Raw genomic sequence first — 22,258 nt, 5'->3', positions numbered from 1 at the left:
AGGTGCCACCAGGTCGGGTTATTTCCCTAACAGGGAGTTATTGAGTCTACCACCAGCAGCCTGTTCGTATGTCCTAATTTTAGCAGGTGTTCCCTCCCCCCTTAGACTTGATCAACCAGAAGCATGGGAGCAGCTTCGCAATTGAACTGTTCACTGGCTTGGCAAGCATGCATGTTTCAATGCAAAGGGACTAAATGAGATCATAATGGTGCAGAGGGATGGGTGGGTGGGATGGTCAAGCTAAGACATTGATGGTGCCTGTATTGTGATACATTTTCGGAATCCATCTTGTGTAAGAAACATTGAGGATGAAGGAGGATAGCCACTTTGCTGAGCCCAGGATTATCCCTCTCCTGTTAGGTTATTTTTACAAACAGTCCCCATTCCCTGCCTTTTATGTGTCTTCCCTAATCATAGGTCCACATGTGTACATTGTTGGGATAAGACCAAGACAGACCTCTGCTGGCGGGGGTGTGGCTCAACAGGTACTCTTGTGCATTTACTCTGGCACTGCCCGAAATTAGTACGTTGCTGGTCTGCGGTTATTGAGGACATCGATGCTGCATTTCAGATTACAATGTTGCGCGCCCCGGAACACACGCTGTTGGGCCTCCCCCATCCTAAGGCGTTTCCACTGAAATCTTTGAGGGCAGACAGATCGCAATGGCCCTGCTTGTGGCGCAACAGATCATCCTAGCGAAGTGGGGAACACCGTCACTGCCCGAGACAATTGATTGGATACACCGTCTTTGGCAACTCCTGGCAATGGAGCGCCTTACGCCCAGCGTAGGTGGGAAGGGCATAGAATTTTCAAAACTGTGGGCCCCTTACATACATCTTCTTACCAAAGATATGAGGGAGGTAACCTGCCCCAAGTATTTACAGATCCTCAAACTACTCCCACTGGAACCTCCCGGATCCATCCGTAGGCCGGAACATTGAACAGCTACTTTTTCCAGGTGGGGTGCTGAGATGTAGCCATAGTGATGGCGCTAGAACTGATGCGGAGGGCGGGTGGGTAGGGTGGGTGAGTGAGGGAAGGTGGATTTGTTTCTGTTGTTTTGTTTGTTCATTCACTAAATTGCGGTCACCAACAGCGGCTGAGACAATATAGAATTCATACCGGACTTACATCGAGGGTCGACCTCCGGGGTATAGACCTATACGCAGTGTATACATGCTCAAATCCGTGCTCGGCCGGCTTTCAGATGTAGGCAGCAAGCTGTGTATGTATCTCCTGAATACCACGCAATAAAAACGATTGATACTAAAATTCAGTTGATTTATTGATTATTTTTATATCTTTTCTGATGTTGTTAGTTCAGTGTGACTGTACTTTATGAATTACAACTCAACTCTTACCTTGAATTTATAGATTTTCATTATATTTAGTGAGTGCCCTCAAGTGCTAAATCAAGGGCACTTGAGGCTAAATCAACTGTTCACTGGCTTGGCAAGCATACATGTTTCAATGCAAAGGGACTAAATGAGATCATAATGGTGCAGAGGGATGGGTGGGTGGGATGGTCAAGCTAAGACATTGATGGTGCCTGTATTGTGATACATTTTCGGAATCCATCTTGTGTAAGAAACATTGAGGATGAAGGAGGATAGCCACTTTGCTGAGCCCAGGATTATCCCTCTCCTGTTAGGTTATTTTTACAAACAGTCCCCATTCCCTGCCTTTTGTGTGTCTTCCCTAATCATAGGTCCCCACTAGCATGCAGATGCATTAGTATGAGGGTTTGAACAGAAGTTCTTAAGTCACTTTCTGGAAGAAACTGTTTCACTTCCTTTAGAAGAGAGAGCTGGTACCAGGCGGTCTTCCTTTTCGGCACTGTGTTCCTTGAGAGTGAGGTAGTGTCCAGGGTGAATCCATGTGACTGCATTGAGTGAAAGTTGGGATTCAAAGCCGTCAAGGTTCAAAACATAAGTGTACACACATCAGATTTTAAAAACTCCACAATGTCAACAACTCATGTATTTAATTTGTTTTTTATTGCTCCTGTGGTCCCTTCAATTTCAAATTCTGTTTCTCAGGCCTCCAGCTCCTCAAGATTTTTTTTCTCGATCGTTTCCACTCTCATCAACCTCCCCTGTATCAAAATGACTGTTCCCTCTCCCAAATTGTTTGTGACAATTTTGTGCCTGTTTTTTTTCTGGAAGACGAAAAAGGCCATTCATGACTTTATTGTACAGCTTCCGGTTTCATCCTGTCTCAAGCAGCTTGATCACAAGCCTTCACCCTTTTTTACCACTCCTCTCACAGTGATCAAGGAAGAGGAGGGAGGAGGTTGCCTCTTTGCTTACCTCCCTAAAAACGCTCTCCCCAAATGATGTATATCCAGACAGGACTCTAAAATCTTTGTCTGCTGTTTTATACCTGCTTTTACCTTCATTCTTAACACCTGGTTCTATTCCTAGTGGATGGAAGAGAGTTGTCGTTAAACACCTTTTAAATAAGTCATACTTTGCCCTTAGGACAGATGGTAACTACAGGCTCATCTTTCTTTTGTCCGTCACTAAATTTGGTGAGTAGGTCTGGCTCTCACTGGCTTTCTATCCATCTTGAAGAACACCAGTAATTGATGCAGACTGGATGCATTTGAGGCCTGGTTTAGGAACTGACACGGCCCTTGTGGTTGTGTTGAAGGACGTCTGATAAGAATAAAGTGAAGTAATTTCTGTTGCTAGTAGCTAGTGGTCAGATTGTGGCAGCGTGTTCTATCATCAATTTCAGGAAGTTTGATTGGTTCTCTGCAGCTCATCATTAGCAGCACTGGTTGCCAGTTTCTAGAATGATCTATTATAAGGAGCTTGGCTTTGCCAACAGACCCTTTTATGAAATGTGACTCGATGCTGCTATTGTGTTTGCTTTCAAGTTAAAGCGATTCCTTCAGTTTGCCTCTTCTGTCCTACTAGCCGTTCCCCCAATTTAGAATTGGTTGATTGGGGGAAATAGTGGGTTGTTCTTCTGTTTTGTTGTTCGTCTGTTTAAAATGCACGTTCTTGGCTTGCTCAAAATAGAGGACCATACTATGTTTACCACTTTGCTGCGGCCGGAATTCCCCATAGGTGCTGAGGAATTTGACGCGTGCGTGGAACGGACGGCCCCCGGCCGTCCTCCGCACACGCCCACCTTGACGTCAGACGGCCGGGGGCCATCCGACGCACGGAAGAGGTTAAAATGGCTCTTAAAATTCAGTTGATGGAATAGGCCCCTGTCCAGCAAACACTGGAAATTTATGGGCCAACCCATAGCCGGTGTAAATATCTGGCAAGATTTGCGGTTACCCCGTAAACATAGGGCATGGGGGCTATACTCAGAACCTGTCACCTCACCTACGCTCAAGGTCTGGGATCGGCTGGCAATAACAAAAGGATGAACCTCATTCCCCTCTCCATGACCCCGATAGTGGATAATCCCGACTTCCCTCCGGGACAAGATTCTCCAGTGTTTCACCGTTGGAGGGAGGAGGGATGCAAGAGAGTTGGCTCCCTTTTTGACACAGAGGGCTTGATCCCCTTTCCCCAATTGCGCAAGGACTATGACCTACTCCCCACAGACGCCTTCCATTACTCACAAGTCACCCACTGGGTAATGCGATCCACTAACTTTGCCCAAATGTCGCAACCCCTTACAAAGTTTGAAAAATGGTTGGTGTGTAAAAAGGATGACCGTAGGCTAATTTCTGAGCTGTATGCTATGATTATCGCGTGCCCTTCTGGTCACCGTACAAAGGCCCAGGTACGGTGGGAGACTGAACTGGGTAGACCCTTATTACCCAAAGAGTGGGAGCATGTGCGATATAGAACATATCACATAGCATACAACACAGCATGGGCAGAATCCGCATTTAAAGTGGTTACATAATGGTATTACACGCTGCCTCGTGTACATTGTTGGGATAAGACCAAGACAGACCTCTGCTGGTGGGGGTGTGGCTCAACAGGTACTCTTGTGCATTTACTCTGGCACTGCCCGAAATTAGTACTTTGCCGGTCTGCGGTTATTGAGGACATTGATGCTACATTTCAGATTACAATGTCGCGCGCCCCGGAACACACGCTGTTGGGCCTCCCCTATCCTAAGGCGTTTCCACTGAAATCTTTGAGAGGCAGACAGATCGCAATGGCCCTGCTTGCGGCGCAACAGGTCATCCTAGCGAAGTGGGGAACGCCGTCACTGCCCGAGACGATTGATTGGATACACCGTCTTTGGCAACTCCTGGCCATGGAGCACCTTACGCTCAGCGTAGAAGGGAAGGGAAAAGAATTTGCAAAACTGTGGGCCCCTTATATACATCTTCTTACCAAAGATATGAGGGAGGTGACCTGCCCCAAGTATTTACAGATCCACAAACTTCTCCCACTGGAACCTCCCGGATCCATCTGTAGACCGGAACATTGAACAGCTGCTTTTTCCAGGTGGGGTGCTGAGATGTAGCCATAGTGATGGCGCTAGAACTGATGCGGAGGGCGGGTGGGTAGGGTGGGTGAGTGAGGGAGGGTGGGTTTGTTTCTTTTGTTTTGTTTGTTTATTCACTAAATTGTGGTCATCCACAGCGGCTGAGACAATGTAGAATTCATACCTGTCTTACATCGCGGGGTCGACCTCCGGGGTATAGACCTATACGCTGTGTATACATGCTCAAATCCGTGCTCGGCCGGCTTTCAGATGTAGGCAGCAAGCTGTGTATGCATCTCCTGAATACCACGCAATAAAAACGATTGATACTAAAATTCAGTTGATTTATTGATTATTTTTATATCTTTTCTGATGTTGTTAGTTCAGTGTGACTGTACTTTATAAATTACAACTCAACTCTTACCTTGAATTTATAGATTTTCATTATATTTAGTGAGTGCCCTCAAGTGCTAAATCAAGGGCCGATGGTATTTTTTAGAAGGAATCGAGTTGAAATGATAAGGTTTGGATCTTGTGTGCTTTATTCTGGGATCGTGTCTATGCAAAGGCAGTACACCGGCACTCCCCTTGTGTAGGCATTGCATCACTGTGCCCTGCCTCTTAAACAATGTTTAGTTTGGCAGCCAAATGCTTGTGAAACCTTATTCTGCTATTTAACTAAGCCTGGGTCTGTCAAAAGCAGCTTAACTCCGATATTGTGTATAATAGGTTACCTGTGCAAAAGCATTGCAGAATGAAAACACTACATTGTGTACTACGTGTTCCAGTGCTATAATGGCAAACTGGTAGTCATGTTGTCTGGCTGTCTCACTTTTGCTTCTATTCAACATATTTAGAAACAACCTTTATAGAGAATATGGTCATTCTTCTCAAATGAATTTTGGAGACATTTGTAATAATGTTGCATTATATAATGTATATTGCCCCTGCGGGATATAAAAACAACTTTAATGCTTTAGTGGCTTGGACACTTTGTGCTACGGCGACACTGTCCATCACCACACTTTGTGTGTTCTGGAGCTTGAAGGAATACTTCCATCCTATGCATGCTTCAACACCATTTATTTATTTATTTATTTATTTATAAAGTTTTATATAGCCATTTGTTTCACAGTTATTTCAAGGCAACTATCTTTGTTGCCAGTTCTTAACGCCGGATGCATGAGAACTGGAATGCTAGCAAAAACTGTTTTATTTTGATTTAGAATAGTGCAGATTCCTGGCAGAATAATTAACAGGTGGTAATTCTGCCAATTATTGGAACTCACTTATTCAGTCTCGAAAGGAATGGGAAATGGATTAGGGATCAAAACAAGGCTTGCCAATCACACACCCCGAAATCTGGTGCATTACCCCACCAAGCTCAATATTTGGAGATCTTTACACGTGTGAGCTGAAGCAAGCTTATGTTACAGTTTTGTCAACAGTCAGAGAGGAACATCTTTCTGGAGGTGGAATTGAAAGTTTTTCATGAGCTCGTCATTTTACGGCAGAATTGTTGAAGAATTAGCAAAAAGCCATGTCATTTTGGTGAAAACTGGTTCTAAAGTGCTTTGCATTGAAATATGTAAAAGCTGCTTTTTAGGTGTTACATCCTTACAGATTTCTGGCAATAGCCTATAAACATTTAAAGAATCCACTAAAATGTTTGTTGGTGTCCTCTCAGGTTTGACCAGTATATTTAAAATGCAGCATTTATCACTCTGTTTTCTTGTATTGGCTCTACACCCCTGGCCTACCCTGGTTGCCAAGAATGTCCTCTTGGTCGGAGAAGCATGCAGGCCAGACTTATGCTTGTTGCACTGTGCTTCCTTGAATATGTGCTTGTACTGGGGTAATAAATTATTTTAATTTATAGCCAAGTTAACGTGAATCTCATGATCCAGCGAACTAGGCGAACGTGTGACTTGCGGATTGTACACTTTGCTCACCACTGGAATTCGAAAAATTAAGTCTTCGTGTTATAGAACATGACCTCTGTGGAAATATCTGTTTAACATCATTAATTAACGATGGTGCCTATGGAGGTTCTTTTAGTCTGCACCAGTTAAAAAGATAATTTTGCTTCTGTTTTTAAATACTGAATGTTATGGAACAATTCCAAAGTTCAGTTTGCCAAATTTCTCAAATGTAGTTTTCCTAGCTGTTTGGGTTTGTTTCCATGGTGAGGCCAGCCCATTGGTTCTCTGACACTGGTGCCTTGAAGCAGCCCTAGAGGGGGTGCATGTGGTGCTCTGCTTCAAAGACTCAGGGCTTGATTTTGGTCGATGGGCTACTCTGTCACAAACGTGACGGATATCCCGTCAGCTGTGTTACAAGTGAATTATATCAAGTGGCACTTAGATTTTTTTAGGTACTGTAGTATCAGATAAAATATTGTGGTTATAATTGGGACCTGCCACCAGTTTGGCAGAAATATAGTGCCCTTCTATCTCCATATACTTTTCTTCCTCCCTTCACACTTCTGTGCACAGTGCCGGTTTCACAACTGGAAGCCAGTTATACGATGTACTGGCTGCAAACAACTGCAATCAGTAAAGAATATTATGAATCCACCTATGTACTAATAGGTTGGGTCGTAGCATTTTGATTTCAGTTGGGTAGTAAACAGCCCTTCCTCCACGAAATGTAAAGAGGTAGCTTGCGACTCACTCTGATTGGTGCCCATCACATGGATGGTGGCCTGTTGGTGGAATGTTTGAAAGCACCTCTAAATAAACTTTTTTTATGCAGCCTGTTTCCCTAGAGGAGAAGGAGCTGCTTTAAAGATAAAAACATTTTCCGTTTTTTGAACTGTTTGAGAGTTGGTAGTGGTCTCTTGGGCCAACGCCTACTTCCCAATGATCATTTGTGTTGATTCATAAAGGGTAAGGGCTGACCTTGGGACCCCTTCCCTTTTGTGAAAAGGTTACCACCTCAAAAAGGGAGTCAGTAACTCTTCAATGTTTTGCGACCAGTTTACGGTTTCTTATGCCATTTCAAGCTTTGGATAGGCTGTCTACAACCCGCACCCTTCCAAATAGTGAATCACTATGGGATGCGGTCACATTTTTTGAATCTGTAAACGTTCACCAATTCCTTAAATGGGATTGATGTACAGAAAAATCTATTTTGCATTTTCTAACTCCAGATCGGAACTTTGCAACCGTTAAATAGGTTTGAACATCTGCCAACAGATTCCTCCACTTTTTGTGGTGTACCACTCAGATGCTCCAGTTGCAGCCTGTAAGCCTCGACTGAGGTTTGTGTACTTGCTTTGCACAGTCTGCAACTGTGTACTGTGTGCACCGGTCCCATGAGGGTGAAAATGCCCAAAGCTTACAGCTGTGGACTATGTAGAGTACATATGATGCACAGTGCGAGTCCTATAGTTGTACATTGAGTGCATTCTTACATATAATAAAGATGGTCTGCAATCTTAAGTTGCTGCCAATATGTAATGCATTTGTGGTATACACACACTGCCCAGCCGGCAGCTGTTAACCATACCTATCGCCCAAGTAATATGTCCCAAGTCTTTTAGCTGTGGCCTGTTTCTGTTGTATATGAGTAGCTTTCCAGGTTCTTCAAACATATGATCATGTGTAGTAACGTTTTCAACATGTAGTCCTACCTGCCCAAGAACCATTTTCATGTGCCCGGTGTTGCCATTACATGCCTTGACATTGCCATCTTATACCCCGATACTACCATCACACTTAGTACATTAGTACTGCCATGACCTGCATAGACTGTCAAGCCTGTGTGCTGCCTTCAAATTCCCTGAATCAGCCATTACATTCCAGGTACACCCATCTAATACCCACGTTCAGTCACAATATCTCAAAGTACTGACTTCCTGCGGCTGCCTTCTACTGCCTTGGTACAGCCAGCATATGCTCAGACTCAGGCATGCATGGTCATGTTCTTCTATCTTATACTCTGGTTCAGCCTCACAGCTAGTACCTGGGTTCTGTTATTTGGGTATGATCATCATATGCCCTGCTGTAACCTTTTTTGCCTCCAAAGAAGACTGTATCACAGTATTGCCTACTGTCAGATGTTCAGATGTCGACTCACCTGCATGATTGTGTTCAGGTAAAGGGATCATATACCTGATGCAGCCTGCTGTTAGTATATACTGATATGGCACGGAGGTGTGGCGCCGCGGCCAGGGCGACTGACTCCGGAATCTGGGGATCACGGTTCGATCCCCGGCTCCGGCAGCAGATTAGCCCAGCACCATGTGACTCTGGGCAATAGCTTGCTTAATCTTCCCGACTGCCCCCAGCGCCTAGAGACCCTTACCGGTGATTGTGCGCTTTACAAATGTGGATTATTATTATTATTATTATTATTACGTCATGAAATGGCCAGTTCATCCATCACATACCTAGTTGCAGGCTAATGTCATGTACCGAAGCTGTACCCTTACCAGCATCCTCCTTACAACTCCTCACCTATCCAGGAGAATTTTCTCCTTTTTGACTCCATTACAAAATGGTGGTACACTTGTTGAAATTTGCTTGTTTACCTCAACTTCCAGAAGTTGCACAGCTATGTGCATTTTGATGGGCTATATAGCAATTGCTGTGCCGAAATGTACCTGGCCATGGTTCTTTCTCGCGCACATGTTCACCCACCCCTCAGTCACATCATGGGCCTATTTGGTCACGATTCAGGGGGTATTTGTGAGTGAGCGTTTGTTCTTCAGTGAGTGTATGTTTCTTATATAGGGTCTGAATATCAATCTGTGTGTTTGTGCATGGGAGTGTATATGTTTGTGATTAATGGAGTCCTGGTATGCAGCTGGAGGCTCCTCTTTACTCAGTTGATGATGGTTCTGTGGTTACTCTTGGATGCAGATGGGATTCCTGGGATCCCTTCAGAGGCGCCATGCGTTGTTTCAATGCGTCTGCAGTTGTTGGTGTATGTTAACCCTGGGCGTAGTTCGCGAAGTAGCGCTACGCATAGCTACATGAAGTACACTTCGCACAACGCGACCTACATGTAGCTCCGCAAACTGCATAGTGCGCTGTGCAAAATGGTGTTCGCACTGATTGCACAGTGCCGGATGCTTGTCCGCACAGTACAAGCGGTCGTTTTCTGCCGCTCGAGTAGATTTTTACAATGAGTGGAGTTGGATGACGAGGATCGCGAGTTGTTAAGAAATATGGCTGTGAGGGCATCATGACATTTTGGGTCGAGGAAAGTGCGGGAGGAGCATGGTGATTAGTTAAGTAATAGTGCAGCTGCATTGAGGGATGGAAGGTGGAATATCAGTAGTAAACACAGGGGCGGTCTGAGGATCCGAGTAATGTGTTGTTACCATCCTTAAGTAGGACTCTCAGAGCACCTTGCTTCTGGGTGTTTTCAGTAAAGGCTGTTAGCAAGGGAAAGCTCATCATGTAGTTACCTGGAGTTAAAATGTGCTTGCTTCAAATAAGGCTCATTTCGGTTGTTTCAGCTCCCCCTTCCAGCTCGTGCTAACTTCTCGTGATGCACCCTCACACACATGCTGTTAAGGCTGGAATTGCCCTACAAATCGACTTGTGCTTTCTGATTGCGATCAGTCTGAATCACTCCCAAATTGTGACATGTAAGTAATATGATTGACTTGGCTGAGGTTACAGGCACTTGCTTTACCCCGGTCAATACATACCATGGCGAATCTGTCAGAAAAGATTGGGCCCCACATGTTACTTCTGACACCCAGTTGTGAAAACCGTAGCATTTGGGGGGCGGAGCTTGCCGGCAACCAAGATGGCCGAATAAGCCCGGAGCTCTGCTACGTGGTTTTCAACTATCCTTAAAAATCTTGCACTAGCCTGATATGTGGGTGCTGGAACTGGCTCCCCAGCGCTGTTAAGAGCTGAGGTACGAGGCGATCTTACTCCGGCAGCGCTACGCCACCGGCCACTGGAGTTGGGACGCACGTCGGAGCCGTGAAGCTGCAGGCCGGAAAGCCTCGGACTCGAGTGCGTTGCTGTCCTACGCGACGTAGCAGTACGTGCGGCCGAGGAGAGACGCTGAGCTGAGTGACGTGCGGACCGAAATGCTCGAATCCGAGCAGGGAGCAGCCCGGAACAACCTGCGAGGCGGCCCCGTACAGCGCCTAGGCTATACACCACGCTGGGACTCGGGGAGTCGACACGGACACACTGGTTTTGCCGAGGCGGCGGCGCGCAAGACCCATGAGGCGGCGGCCATCGCCAGAGAGCTGAGTGGATCCCTGCACTGGAGGTGTGTGAGGCGGGGATATGCCCTCATGATAAGACAGTAAGAGCTTCTTGGCCCTGGCGACGGTAGTTGGTGAGAGATAGTGGCGATTTTGATGCGCCTGTGGGGCTCACTTAGAAAGAGACTGGCCTACTGACATTGTCCCCGGCGCAGTGGTGTTGATGTACCAGCCGTAGGGGGAGTGTTTTTCCCTGCAGAACTGGGTAACAGACGGCCACGAGCGAGCCCATTAAATAAGTTGCAGAGCGCATGGGTGGGCTCCGACCGGGCCACATTCAGCACAGCGAGGCCTTGAATCACCTTTAGACGTCGGGAAATGCCCTGAGTGTTAGGCTGCTGCCGACGCCTCACCCCCTGCAGCGCGCGTCTGGGGGCGAGACACCCTGCAAGACACACAAGGCCTTAAGGCCAGTCAGAGGATCCACTGACTCGGTAAGGGGAGCTCTGGGACTCATCTCGGAACTGCATCTGAACTACTGCGACAAGTGGTGACCACCGGACGAGGCCACGGTAGTTACTATAAGGCCTGCAGAGCAATTGGTCTTTTCCGCAGCTCGGGAGTATATTGACCATCCCGGTACCTACACTGCACAGCGGCTCACAATACGCTTTGCGCCATCAGTAACTCCACGCGACTGGGTCCCAACCGGAAATTAGCAAGCATTTTCTGCCGCAGTGCTGGTTAATGATTCAGAGCTCCGCAAGATGGGAAGAGGGGACAAAACCCAGACAAAAATCTCCTTCGGTCAGAGACGTTCGAAGTCGCAAGAAGCTGCGAATTCGGACAAGGTGGCCTTGCAGGAAAGTGAAGAAGTGGCAGCAGGCTCGGATCTAAAGTCTATATTAATATCCATGGAGAAGGGCCTTCAGAACAGCATGACAGCCCTGGGCTCGAAAATAGACGCCCTCACCTATAGGATGGACAGGATGGCGGAACGGATCGATAAACACGCAGAAAGGTTGGACATGTCTGAGAGGAGACTGACGGAGGTTGAGGAGGCGCATACGGAACTGGACACAGATCACAAAAAAATGAAAAGCTCATGCAGACTCTACAGGACAAAACCGAAGATTTAGAGGCGCGGTCTCGTCGCTGCAACCTGAGAATAACGGGCCTTCCGGAGACAACGCAGACCGGCAACATGGAGAGATTTATAGAAAAATTGCTGACCACTTTGCTGTGGGAAGAGTCTTTTTCCCAGATGTTTGTTGTGGAGCGCGCCCACCGCTCCCTGGGTCCGCGCCCGAGCCCGGGGGCCCCACCGCGCCCGATCATTGCAAAACTGCTCAACTATAGGGACAGAGACGTGGCACTGCGCTTGGCCAGAGATAAGAAATCGTTACAGTTTGAGGGATCGGAAATATCTCTGTATCTTGACTTCACCGCCAGAGTGCAGGAGGCTCGTAAGCACTTTGCCCCATACAAACATCAACTTAGGGACCTGGGCCTGGACTATGCGATGCTGTACCCTGCGAAATTAGGAGTCAACAGACAGGGGCAATCTCACCTGTTTACAGATCCTCGAGCCCTACAACAAGCCCTAAAGAACTGGACGAGAGACCACCGCAGGGAAGCCTTGGAGCCGAGGGAAGAAGCTGGCGAGAACAGTCAACTAGATGAGCAGGAATAATGGACTTCTTAATGGTTGCATCACAAGGCGGTAAGGCGCTAAGGCTGCGTTTAGTTAGGAGCTATTCCCTAAGAGCCAGTTGTACAGATAACGACGCAATTTGAGGCACTGCCCCCAGGACACGAGTAAGACTGCAGTGATGGGCTCGGACTCACCTAGTTGCTCAGGGTGATAACTGGTCTTGGGTACGCCCTGCTTGCAACAGCGCTGAACTATTCTCAGGGGATTGTGCTCTGTTCACTGAACTGTAGAATGTTAGTGTTAGCACCAGTGCGGGGGCACAATGCTGATTGAAATTCCGTACCTAGTGACGGCTGCCTTGACAGGCAATACCATTCGCCTTCAGGGCGGCTAGTGCATACTATATACCCACAACGTGTAGCAAACGGTGTGGCTACAGTGTAGAGCACTCTAGCACGGTTTGCTGGTGGCATGGCGACCTCGGCCCCCGTGCGCAATGCTACCACAACACTCCCTGGAGTTGTTTTTTAGGAAGTTGATCGTTGGGCAGAGAGGGAGGGAAGAGGGGAATGGGCTCGGCAAGGCCAAATTGGGGGCGGTCTGCTGTGGGTTGGGGGAGGGGCTGTTTTGTTGTTCTCTACACATGTTGAAGGGGGGGGGGGTCAGGTTATTCCTTTGTGGGCGCACACTTCCCACCCTGGGCTTATGAAAGTTCTTACCACACGAGATACACTCACCTATGAGATATGTCAAACACAGTAGAGTCGACTACACATGATCTGCCAGCTGAGCTCAGAGCACTCACATGGAATGTTCAGGGCCTCAATGATCACCGTGTGTTAAGCTATTTACAGCGGCACAGGGTCGATCTGGCCCTTCTGCAGGAGACCCACCTTCCACTCACTAGTAAGATGCTGCTCAGCAGGGGATTGGTTTCTTTTTTCTGTTAAATTGTTTTACTTTTTTTTTTTTTTAAACCAACAAAAAAAATGTAACATTTGGACTTAAACCCTATCACTGAGATTGTTGGCACATAGATAAAAGGCTCGTAAATAAAACAGCCATGAAATTATTATTATTTTGTCTATGGGTAGTCTGGACTACTCTCCTGTTAACTGGAAACATGCTACTGAAGTACTGAATAATGATCCTGCAGTACCATGCTATTGGCGAATTATGCGCCAACTAATACTACATATTAAGTGATGCAATAAAAATGTTACCTGCTTATGTGGAGAAGTGTGGCTCAGGGGTTAGAGGCAGCAGACCCGGAAGCTGAGATCGGTCCTGGACCAGGGTTCAATTCCCCGCCTCGGCGGGTCTTGGGCTAAAAATTCCACGGACTCGATAATTCTCGCCCCGGTGCCTCCTCGACTCACGGGTTCACACTCTGCGACTCTGGGCAATAGCTTGCTTAATCTCCACAACGGCCCCTCGCGGCGGGATGCCTGACTTTCACCTTGTGGATACCCTGATATCTCACAGGGGAATACCAGGACGGGTTCCCTAAGCAAGCGCCGGGAAACCCACTGCGGGTAGCTGTGCGCTATATAAGCTCAACTACATTTACATTTACATGAACATCTGTGAAATGAATGTGCTCTGCGAGCAACAGGTTCACTCAGATATGACCACAAACTTGTGCTAAGGTATTGCCTACCAGCATCAATTTCCAAAACAAATCGAGATGTCTTTCTATAATTTTTCTTGAGCGATATCGCAACAACATTGAAGAGGGGTGAGGATTTCAAAACACTTAGCCACACCCCATGCTTGGACAAATGCTTCACTCATGCATTAATGCCAGCCCCTTACACACTACAAGATGATAGACGGAATGCTGAATAAATCATACGTTCACCCCCCGTCAAGAGATCTGGGTTTAATCCACCGTTCTTTTGCTCACTATGCCATCCCACTTTTTCAGTTCCTACGGAGCAGTTTTGGGGCAAGTGTCTATCTTCACAAGAGGTGTAGTAGTTAAGTTACCATTTTCAGAACTGATTGAACGTTTGCTTATACACAATCATATTGAAAGTGTCTCAATTATATAATTTCTACCAAAAGCACTCCTTGTAAGGGTCCAATATGTGTAAATATATTACAAGTGATGTATGAGCATGAAAAAGGCTATGCTAGGCTAAGCCAGCAACTCCCATAGCAGTGAAAGAGCAGAAACCACATTTCCAGATTGGCAGCCTTTAGTTGCTCACTTTGGTCTGCCCAAAGACAGTTTTTTCCTGTATAGTGTGGCCATTGCTCTTATCCTTGATCTTCCTGACAAGAACATGTTTTTTTCTGGCATGAATCATAATGTAAATGTGGGTAGTGGCATGGCAGTGCATCACTGCTGTAGCCAGTCGTTTGTGCAGGAGTGAATTTCCACAGTTGAACCGGACCGACAAGCAGTCAGTCAGCAGCAGCATTGCATTGGTTCTTTGTCGTGGCAGGACTGGCCAGCCGGGCAAGTGGGCAATCCCCGGGAGGCTGGAGCCCTAGGAGGCTGGTTTTGATACGCGGAGGCTGTTTTCGGCCTCCAGGAGCGGTGGTGCACGTTACATGATCCGGGCGGCAACTTGAAAAGTTGCTCTGGTTCTAGCACAGATTAGCACATCTGCACACGGGGGCTGAATTTATCATTTTTGCCAGGGCTGTTTTAAGTTCCTAGTCCGGCCCTGTTCTTTGTATTGTCAGAAAAATTGTTTGACTATACAGAACGCTGCTCAAAAGTTTATTATCACGCAACATGTATATAATTTGATCAGTTATTGGTCCTTTCAACTTCGATAGGTGTCAAAGATATGTTCTGTCTCATGCCAACGACTTTGGAACCATGGTCCAGGCTTAGGTTTTTTCTCTGTTTCAAGGTTGAAACACCAAGGTGTTTAGATTTCATGCTTCTACCAATCAGCTTTTCAGATGCGACCTCCATGCTACAGCGCGATTTATTCTGCTAAGTTTTTATCAAGACTTTGAAATTGCAGCAGACCAGCTTTTTGGCTCTCAACATAACTGTCTTGGGCAGCCTAAGCTTGACTTGGGGTGTGCTATCTACACACCATCACTTTGAAGGAAGGAAAAGCGTCTTCACTAGCCTTTCAGCGAAAGAGACACCATTTTGGAATTCTTTTGTGGCTTTCAGATGTTGAATCTGGGCTCGCTTTACTTTTCTCACAGCTTTAGAAACATATTTATTTAAATAATCCATACCTCTGCTGCTGTCTGCTGCACTGTTGTAGTTTCTTTTGTTTTAGTGGCCACTAATTTTAGGGGCTGATTTAGGGTTCGGTGGATAGGTTATTCTGTCACAATGGTGACGGGTATCCTGTCCGTTGTATAGCAAGCGCCATTGGATATAATGCACTTGTAATACAGCGGACAGGATAGCCGGCACATTTGTGACAGAGTAACCTAGTCGCCGAACTCTAAATGAGGCCCTTAGTTCTTTAGCAGATATCAAATGAGAACTCTTTGACTTGTATTCTATTTATTTTCAATTATATTTTTCCTTTTCATGTATGTTGGTATGTTTTTCATTACTGATGCTTACAACTTTTTTTTACCCATACTGTGGTCTGAGTTTATTTAAAAAATAGATTCGTTTTTGTCTAAACTCAGGAACAGTCACTTCCAACATACCGGCAGGGATTTTATCCTTCAGTGCTTCATTTGTAAAAATAATGAAAGTAAAAAGTGTAGGTTTCCACAGTTTTTCTTTGTGGCCCAGAGCTGCAGAATGCCCGATGCTGATCACCAAAACTGCCTAGTTTTGGTTTTACCTTATGCCTCTTTCTTCCTCCAGCTAACACTTATTGTCTTTTTATGTCACTCTTGCAGGTTCTTTTTCACCCTTACTGTTTCTCTTTGTCACCATTTTTTCTGTCTTTCCCTTCCTTCTGCTTTTTTCCTATTCATCTTCTGTCTCTTTTGCTTTGGGCCAAAACCAGTTGATAAAAATAATTCCAGGTCCCCAAAAAATGAGTGCTGGTACCCGCCACCTGCAACCACTGGAACGACATGTATAAAGAGTGGTCGTTAGTGCCTTTTGAGTACATCTAGTAAGCATGCAAAGTAGGCAGCTGTGCTTTTGAAACACAGCAACAAATTGCTGTGCGTTAGAATGTTTTGTTGCCATTTGTATTTGTATCCTCAATTTGCTACTATTGTTCTGCTCACATTTTTGCAAATAAATTGAGCTTGTGACTTTCATTGTTTGCAGACTTGAAGATGGTAAGATGAGTTGCTTAGTATGGAGTTTCCTTTCTCATGTTGTTATAGCTATGTTGAGAAGACTATTGAACAAGTGCAGATGGCGTTTCTCCTTGGTAAGAGCTTGCGCGTTCCCCATGTCTTTTGGAGCGGGGTTGACTCACCTTGGCGTGTTGCATTACAGACCACGGTGATCGAGTACGTGAAGCCGTCGGACCTCAAGAAAGATATGAACGAGACCTTCAAGGAGAAGTTCCCCTACATCAAGTTAACCCTTAGCAAAATAAGGAGGTATGGGAAACCTGGAACAGATCAGTGTGGCTATAAACATACCAGCATGCAACTGAATATAGGTCTGTCTTTGCATGGTGTCCAGTGGTTGCTGCCAGCACTACATTAAGGAAGCAGGATAGTCGTTCTCGTTGATGTAAAAGGGATAATCTTGAAGAACTCTGCATAACCCTGCTGTGTTGTGATTGTCGCGTTTGGAAAACAGGAAGCTCAAGTCAATGGCCAGGTTCTGGTTGTGTGGAATTAGCAAAACAAGATCAGGCATATGAGCAGTCGAAGAGGCAGAACAGGGGTCAGCGTGATAACAGGGCAGGAAGCTCATGGAAGGGGGGGTGGATAATTGCTGGCTAGAACATAATTTGTATTCATAGCGTACTTTGAGGAACTTTCTCCATGTACAGTACAAGGCAGTCATTGGCAGGGGATTTAATAACATTGCGTTCTTGCCTTTCTTTACTCAGTGTTGCAGAATGCAGCATTTTCACTAATGCAGTTTTAGACAACACACAGAAATGCTGATTTCCCAGAAGCGAATGCCCGATGCAGACTCACAACACATGCTGTGGGTATTCTCCAGGCCCTCACTTTTTTGGACAGCTGTCACTGAACATCTGGACATACTACCCTGCATAGCTGGGACATTTGTGCATTAGACATATTCAATTACTAGAATAAAACATAAAGCATTGGTCGCTTTTGCGGAACTAGCACTGCTGCTAGCCAAACAAGCCGTAACACATCCTTGGAAAGCCGTTATTATGCCCCCTTTGGTAACTGGGTGGAAACAGATCAACAGATGGTGGTTACCTGGTCCAGATCAGAGAGCTTGTCCCTCAGGTGCGAAGAGGCCAGGGATCTCAGAAAATTCCCCTCTGTCTTTGGCATGCGATCAACTAACTACTCACTTCCAGTCCCACACCAAGGATGACCGCTGTTCACCATTAATATTGCATGTGCACAGAATTGCTCACACTCTAATGCATTGTTCTCCCATATGACACCCTCCAGGGTAATAACTTCCCTTTTGTTACTTTGCCTCAGTTAAAGCCCCCCCCCCAGTGCTAAAGACCTCCCAAGTGCCTTGCTAGTTCATCTTGCATTATAAGTCTCCCAAGGCTCATTGAACCAAATACACTACACTAATTAATACCCCATGTTTTTTTGCTTTCTCAGGGCCTGAACCTACACCATGCTTGATTGACCTCATGCTTAATTTACACCTATGCCCAGCACACGCCTTATCAAAGATATTCCTTTCTCTTACACCCTCGAGCCTGCCAAGTTGTTCTTCCGGCCAGTTTTTTTTTTTTTGGTAGGGGGGACAAAGTGTTTTCCTTCCCTTTGTTTCCACTTCTCTGTTCAACAACCTGCTCACTCTCACGCATGCATTATAAATCATCACACTCCTGAGCACTGAGTTCCCGACCCTGCTAATGGCCATCCAATGACACTGGCCGGCCTTCTCCACAATCTAAATTACTTACCTGTACTTATATACTTTCGAGTTGACGCAACATGTTACATTGCATTGAAAATGTGCTGAGCATTTCAAAGTTGAATTAAAAATAAAAAAACATTTTAAAGTGTACTTTGGGATGGGGCATATATATGCGAGCTAGAACTCTCCCATGAAAACTCCAGTCAGAATGGTGCACCTCTCGCTCACTGACAGTAGATGGGTTCTCTCTCTATCAGAGGTCTTGCACATAGTTTGTGATCTCGGTATCTGCACTAGGTTCATCCTGTGTTTTTCCTTGCATGGAAATGTGCCAAGTTCATGGTATAACTTGTGGATTTGGCGGTGCCAAGGGCCTTGGAGGCAACTAGGTTCGAAAGACTGGCCTACTGCAATCCAAAGATCGGATATTAAATCTCACCTATAGAAAGAAATGCGTGAAAATGGAGGCTTTTGTCCCATATTTACACCCTGAATTGTTTGATTGCATCACATGCATGTATGTAATCAAGAAGGCCTCTTTTGCTGAGCTGAGCATCTCTGCCACTCACTGCAAATGCCTTGCCTAAGCTACCTGGCATCTTGCATGATATGTTGATTTGGGGTTCCTAGAGAGAAACCTTGAGTCATGTCAGATGTTGATATCCAAATTGTACTCCAAAACATAGTCAGTGGCAAATGTTGTATGTGTTTTGTTGAAGAGGGTGAAAGGATGCTCATAGGTTTTGTGACACCTATTGCTCCTACTTCTGCTTTTTAATGCTGCCAACTATGTCAAACGTCCACTCCCTTGTATTGGTACGAGAACCTGCTTCCCATAGCTCAGTAAAAAATGTTCAACTGCTTCCACGCGTGTGACAGTGTACATATGTTCCCATTAAAAGTCCCTTGTTACCTACTGACCAGTGATTCAGGTGCTTAGCTTTCTTTTGAGAGGTTTCATTCACTTGAGGTGTGGGTCCAATGTATCTCTTTCTCTCTCTATGAAGAGAGGAAAACTATTCTAATTCTAAACTAAATGTCGCTTCTCCTCGCGTGGTCTTCAGTGGAGCATGCCGACTGAGCTTCTGTCTTCCTTTCCGGTTTGCAGCAGATACCACTCTATGGTTGATTCATGCAGAAAATGCATTTACCTGTCTAGCAAATAGCTGGTTATGCCTTATTTCTACCAGATTGCATCACACTTCCGATTTGTTCCAAACAAATGCAAGCGAAGTGAACATGTTTTTCTTCCACTTTGGCTCTTTCATAGATGTACATACTTGGATCCTTCTGTGTCGTCTGGTTAGGACTAACCAGTCATATTACAAAAGGTAGTTATCAGTATTAATGTTCATGCCCTGTAATACAGCAGCATATAGTAGTATGTTTACTTCCTCATACATGTCCAAACGTAGAGGTAAATGAGCACGCATCTCCATTCCTACTAGAGACCACCATGGTTCAGATTTCTTTTGCATGTGGTGTGTGAGTGGGTAATACAGGACGTCTTCTCTCAACAGTGAGAATGTATTTTGTTTACTTGTGTCTCCCCCTGGTTTCTCTTTCATCACATTAAGCTGTTACTAGATTCTGGGCTTTTCCTCTGTGGATACTGTCTCATAAAACCGTCAGTTGTTTAGGTATTATTGTATTATCTTGTACTAAGAAACGAAAAGCACGTTTTACGCCATGCACCATTCGCGGCATGAAAAAAGGATGTATGCAGACGGTCCACATAGATAGTGATTATATGTTCACAACCATCCCCACGTACCCAGTGCCTGAGGGAATGGTTCTGTGGTGACTTCTCTACCTTCTGCTCCTTCAGGAAAAGCACTTACATGGTAACGTGAAGTTTCGCAAATTGGACATTAAAAAATGAATGTACAAATCTTTAAAGTGGTTTCTATGGAGGATATCTCTTCACCATCCATCAAAAATGTCATCTTAAAATCCCTTCAAAATACTTCCGTCTCTATAGCTTGATCCCTGGATGTGATTCCAGAATGGGGGCCTGGCATTTTTTGATACTAGACGGCAGTGGCCTGTGAAATTTTGTTTTTCTTGCTTATGATCTTTTAATGTTCTGATGCCATTCTAATAGTTTTTAGGTCTCGCGACCTATCGATGCGCGCAAGCGGAGCGAGAATTCATGTCCTGAAAATCCTCGTGAAACCAAGGGCTTCTTGCGCTGCGGTTTTCTTTAAGTTCACGTGAATCACGTGACAGCAAGCTCCTTCGTGCACAAGCCTTCTGCCTATCAGCCTGCCAGTTCTCCTCCCCTAATTATTCACTTCACTTGTGACTCCCCACATCAAAGCCTCAGCCTCCCTCCCTTGCCATTTGCTTCCTAACCAGCCTGCCTCGCATAATTGCATCAGACCCGACACTTCAAAGGAATGCGCCCCCGAGAGCCACTTTCACGGCCGTGCATTTCTCTTCCTTCTTTACCTCATGTGAGGAAACAGCGCCACTCGCTGGGCGGCATTGGAACATGTGCCTAGGCTGCAAAATAATGAGGTGGAAGATGTGCTTATAAGGTCCCACAAGCGAGACCTATTGGCTATGCCAATGCTTGTTAGTCAGGGGATTATGTATGCGTGTTAATGTCATTTGTGTAGTGTACCTCTAGCTCAATGGCAGGGGTATCTTTTGAAATGTGTTTTGCATGAGAGTCCTGGAAATGCCAAAGTTGTTCATTAAATCCATTCATACCTCAGGTGGCCGAACCGCCATGCCATACTTCAAAACCAACTACCAAAGAGAGAAGCCCCAGGGAAGTACGGGTCACAGTGTAGGTTCCTCTCCATCTATTTCAGCATTACCAAAGAGAAGCCCCAGGGAAGTAAGGGTCACCATGTAGGTTCCGCTCCATCTATTTCAGCATTACCAAAGAGAGAAATCCCAGGGAAGTAAAGGTCACCATGTAGGTTCCGCTCCATCTATTTCAGCATTACCAAAGAGAGAAGCCCCAGGGAAGTAAAGGTCACCATGTAGGTTCCGCTCCATCTATTTCAGCATTACCAAAGAGAGAAGCCCCAGGGAAGTACGGGTCACAGTGTAGGTTCCTCTCCATCTATTTCAGCATTACCAAAGAGAAGCCCCAGGGAAGTAAGGGTCACCATGTAGGTTCCGCTCCATCTATTTCAGCATTACCAAAGAGAGAAGCCCCAGGGAAGTAAGGGTCACCATGTAGGTTCCGCTCCATCTATTTCAGCATTACCAAAGAGAGAAGCCCCAGGGAAGTAAAGGTCACCATGTAGGTTCCGCTCGATCTATTTCAGCATTACCAAAGAGAGAAGCCCCAGGGAAGTAAGGGTCACCATGTAGGTTCCGCTCCATCTATTTCAGCATTGCAGCATAGACTCCAAGGCTGATACTATACCTTAACGGCTCTGGATTCTCTATGCTAGCTCCGTCTTTCTTGAAGATGGGACAGCAAATTGTGTTCTTGTTGAGAAAATGAAATGGTATTCAAAATCGAGTCTACCTCTTGAGGGAGAGGAAAAAAACGAAATTCATCTTCACAAGAAAAGACTTTTCCACTGAATCTTAGAAGTCTCTCTTGTCTCATTGGCCTCCTGTATCCCTCATCTCGCACTGCTTGTCCAGCAAGAACTAGACTAAAAGTGGAGGTAGACAACACCAGCTTTGTTGAACAAATCAAATACACCCATCTCTGCAAAGCTTGCACTATTTCTGTCTAACCATGGACTGTTCCATGCACGTGGTCACTTTCACAACCAAGACTTCTACAGTAAAATAGAAATGTTTCTGTCCTTCCATGCAGTGCTAACGGATTACATCTGCTATTTTACAATCACACCAGCTGTTGCCGTATCTGTTGCTAGCTAAGTCTCGAATAACATTCATGAGCTCACCTTATAACTACATCTAAGTTTAGACAAACCTATGGCTCGTTGCCTTTTCACAGCGGATAATTAAAAAATCTCAGAAGGGCTTTTCACAATGCTCCCTCAGGTGGAGGCTCCCTGGAAAATTAAAACAGGCTTACTTACCTTCAGGTTTCTGTCCTGCAAACTCCGCTGTAGCCTATCCATTGTAGGGAGGAAACATGAC

At 45.6% G+C, this 22,258-nt stretch overlaps 1 protein-coding gene across 1 annotated transcript in view; it reads left to right on the top strand.

Annotated features, from left to right (window-relative positions):
* The window catches only part of CABLES1 (Cdk5 and Abl enzyme substrate 1), a 586,999-nt gene that overhangs the window by 508,421 nt on the left and 56,320 nt on the right, over positions 1–22,258 (top strand). The window contains exon 8 of the mRNA XM_078687424.1: positions 16,634–16,740. Within this exon, the coding sequence (XP_078543550.1) occupies positions 16,634–16,740 (107 nt within the window). The remainder of the gene's footprint in view (positions 1–16,633; positions 16,741–22,258) is intronic.

The sequence above is a fragment of the Lissotriton helveticus genome, chromosome 4_1 (genome assembly GCF_964261635.1).
Source record: "Lissotriton helveticus chromosome 4_1, aLisHel1.1, whole genome shotgun sequence".
Taxonomy (NCBI): domain Eukaryota; kingdom Metazoa; phylum Chordata; class Amphibia; order Caudata; family Salamandridae; genus Lissotriton; species Lissotriton helveticus.
The sequence above is the reverse complement of the archived record's forward strand: the minus strand, read 5'-3'. Positions and strand labels throughout refer to the sequence as shown.